The sequence below is a fragment of the Cavia porcellus genome, unplaced genomic scaffold (genome assembly GCF_034190915.1).
Source record: "Cavia porcellus strain 051 isolate PalLab524CR breed Dunkin Hartley unplaced genomic scaffold, mCavPor4.1 scaffold_1, whole genome shotgun sequence".
NCBI classification, from domain to species: Eukaryota; Metazoa; Chordata; class Mammalia; order Rodentia; family Caviidae; genus Cavia; species Cavia porcellus.
In genome coordinates, this window is record NW_026947484.1 from 44,856,311 (window position 1) to 44,859,346 (window position 3,036).

Genomic DNA, 3,036 nt, shown 5'->3' on the forward strand with positions numbered 1-3,036 from the left:
GAGCTATTGAGATACTGAGACTAAGACAGGCAGAGATTTAACAGGCTCCCAGTTGCTGGAAGCATTCAAACTGCAGCTTGTTTTTATTCCCAGTCTTCTCACCTACACTATGCTAAAGCCACTTTACCCTTTAACAAACCCTAAGCAAATGGCTTTCAAAACCATTATCTAGACAACTGGTAATCCACCCACCTTAAAAGCTCCAAATTTCTGCTTCAGGGGCAGCCTTCTTTCCCCAAAATCCTTCTTCAACCTTTCTACTTCCACTGCCCCAGGTCACAGCAGCATATCAATTATTCGGTGCTCAATTTTAATCTCAGCACACAGAAGGCTGAGGGAAGAGGATTACAGTATGAGGACAGCCTTGGCTACCAAGAAAGTTCAAGGACAGCCTGAACTGCAGTGAAAAAGACTCAAAAAAAGACATTTACCAAAATTTTTAACTGATGTAAAATAAACCCTGTATTTTAAAAACAAATTGGTTAAAATTATACCAGAGCTGGCATACACCTATAATCCCAGCAACTTGAGAGGCTGAGGCAGGAGGATCATTCAAGACCAACGTGGAATACGAACTGAGTTCAAGGACTGTCTGAATTGCAGAGTGAGACTCTGGCTCAAAAAGACAAAAAATAACATTCTGAAAAGGAGATTTCTATAAACAGTTAACTATACTACTCACATCAAAACACAAATGGAAAACTTTTAAATTTTTTATTTTATGTACAGAGAGTTTGCATGGTTTCCTTCACTGAGCAGATGTCCTGGATAATCCAGCGAAGATCAGTTAATCCAACTGAAAAAAAAACACACACACAATAAAAGACTTAAATGCTTTCAGCTTAAACTGGAATCTCTTAGAACTTGGCTCACTACTGAATATACAACAGAAATTAAGACGCACCCATACTCGAACTAAGCTGTTGAAGCATTTGCTGAATGCCCATTCTAAATAAAGGACTCTAGGAACCTCAACTGTATTTTTTAACTTTTTTAGCACCTGTATTTTTACTTCTTCGCTCAAAGTATTTCCCAATACAAAGCAACAAAAATTGTTTGTACCAAATATTCAGGATGGTTATAAAATAGATTAATTCTAGTTTTAGCCCTTGAGAAACTGAAGTCACAAAGCTAGTCGTATGGGTCAGCTTTACTACTCTCATCTGTGACATGTTCTCTCCCACTGAGTTACAAAAACTTCATGGTGGCACCTGGCATACCACCATTAAGCACTGGAAGAGCACCTAGATGGGCCTGGTGGTGCATGTCTATAATCTCAGCACTTGGCAGGCTGAAGCAGGCGAATTTAAGATCAGCCTGTGGGACAGCAGAGTGAGTGAAACTGTCTCAAAACTCAACAACAAAAAAAGTACATGAACAATCCTATCTTTTTCGGCCATTTTTTGTCTCCACTACATTACAGAAACCCTAACATCAATAACTTAAATTCTCGAACACAAAAGCTTTTGTTTCTGGCCTGTGTACTCTATGCCTGAGGCACTGGGAGTAGAACCCAGGCCACGTCTAGTCCTTTCTGAGACAGAGTTTTACTGAGTTGCTAAACGTCCAGGTTGGACTCAAATTGCAATCCTCCTGCCTTAACCTTCAAGTAAGCACTACCAAAGGTGGCTGATGTATTTTTTTGTATTTTTTATCGTTAGGCATTTCTCAGTACTCTATATAGAATAATCACGGATCAGAAAACTAGTGACTTTACTGCAAAAAGCCAAAAAGAAATTGCTTCTCATTTTAAAAAGAAATATAGTATTTAGGAAAATTTTAGAAGCCAAAAAAGTTGAAGATACATGATCCATGTTACACAACTATTAAAACAGCAGGTCCTTTTTCTACTGAACCCCAACAAGCTCTATGTGGCCCCAAAATCTTAAGTTTCAGGGCGTAACACTTTCGGCAGCTCACACGCATTAACTTGCTGGAAAATAAAATTAAACTACAGTGATGCCCGTAAAACGAGTCATTTTACCCAGTATAATACATAACATCTAAAACCTGCAAACGAAAAGGGGCTGGAAAGATTTGAGTCCGCCACTCTCCCTATTACACTGATTCCACTTCCCAAATCCTCAGGGGTGTCCCCCACTACTAACAGACCGGCTGGCCTAACAGGGACACGGCCCCCTCTGCGGCCCACCGTCGCCCCCGCGTTCCCTGCTCTAGCCAACATGGAGGCCGACTCGCCGCACCTTGATGAAGCCGATATCCTTCGCGTACTGGCGGAAACACTGGCGGCACATGTTCAGACCGTATTTTCGAATCAGACCGTGTCGGTTTGAGCAAACGCGGCTGTAAAAAGAAGACAGACAAGACATTATAGGCAGGCAGCGCGGAAGTCCACAACTCCACGCCGGCCGGCCACGAGCGGAAGGATAATGGCGGAACCCCGGGCCGCTTGCTCCCACGCGCCACTCGCAGGTTAGTCTACTTGGGAGTTCCAGCAACCTCCCGACTCAGAGCAGCCTTCCCTAAAACCACAATCTGTTCTCACCAGGAACGAGAGCCCTGGCCGAATTTCCTCGGGTGGCTCCAGTACAGTTGCTGGTGACCCATGTTGCTTCTAGAAGTCCTAGGAGGCAAAAGGAAGGAGCCGCGACACGCATGCGCTCTTCAAGCTTTTTCCGAGACACATTTTTACCCAGAATGCAGTACTGAAAGAACGCGTGCGCACTGTGGTAGCACTGTTACTGTGAGAGTTAATGAAGCGAAATCCCTGGCACATCGCCGGCGGGTTTGGGATGACGTCAGCGGAGCTCAGCCTCTAGTAAGCTCCTGCTGCACGAATCCACCGCCGGGCGTGGTGGCGCGCGCCTGTAGTCCCAGCTACTCGTGAGGCTGAGGTGGGAGGATCGCTTGAGTCCAGGAGTTCTGGGCTGCAGTGTGCTATGCCGATCGGGTGTCCGCACTAAGTTCGGCATCAATATGGTGACCTCCCGGGAGCGGGGGACCACCAGGTTGCCTAAGGAGGGGTGAACCGGCCCAGGTCGGAAACGGAGCAGGTCAAAACTCCCGTGCTGATCA

General features: G+C 45.2%; 1 protein-coding gene across 1 annotated transcript; it reads right to left on the minus strand.

Annotated features, from left to right (window-relative positions):
• Positions 1-700: 700 nt before the first annotated feature.
• On the minus strand, positions 701-2,713 carry Rps29 (ribosomal protein S29). Its single transcript, XM_003471920.5, has 3 exons — positions 2,507-2,713; positions 2,205-2,304; positions 701-796 (listed from the first exon to the last, which is right to left on the minus strand). The coding sequence occupies exons 1-3, from the start codon at positions 2,566-2,568 to the stop codon at positions 788-790; spliced, it is 171 nt and encodes a 56-aa protein (XP_003471968.2). The 5' UTR covers positions 2,569-2,713; the 3' UTR covers positions 701-787.
• Between the last annotated feature and the right edge of the window lie 323 nt (positions 2,714-3,036).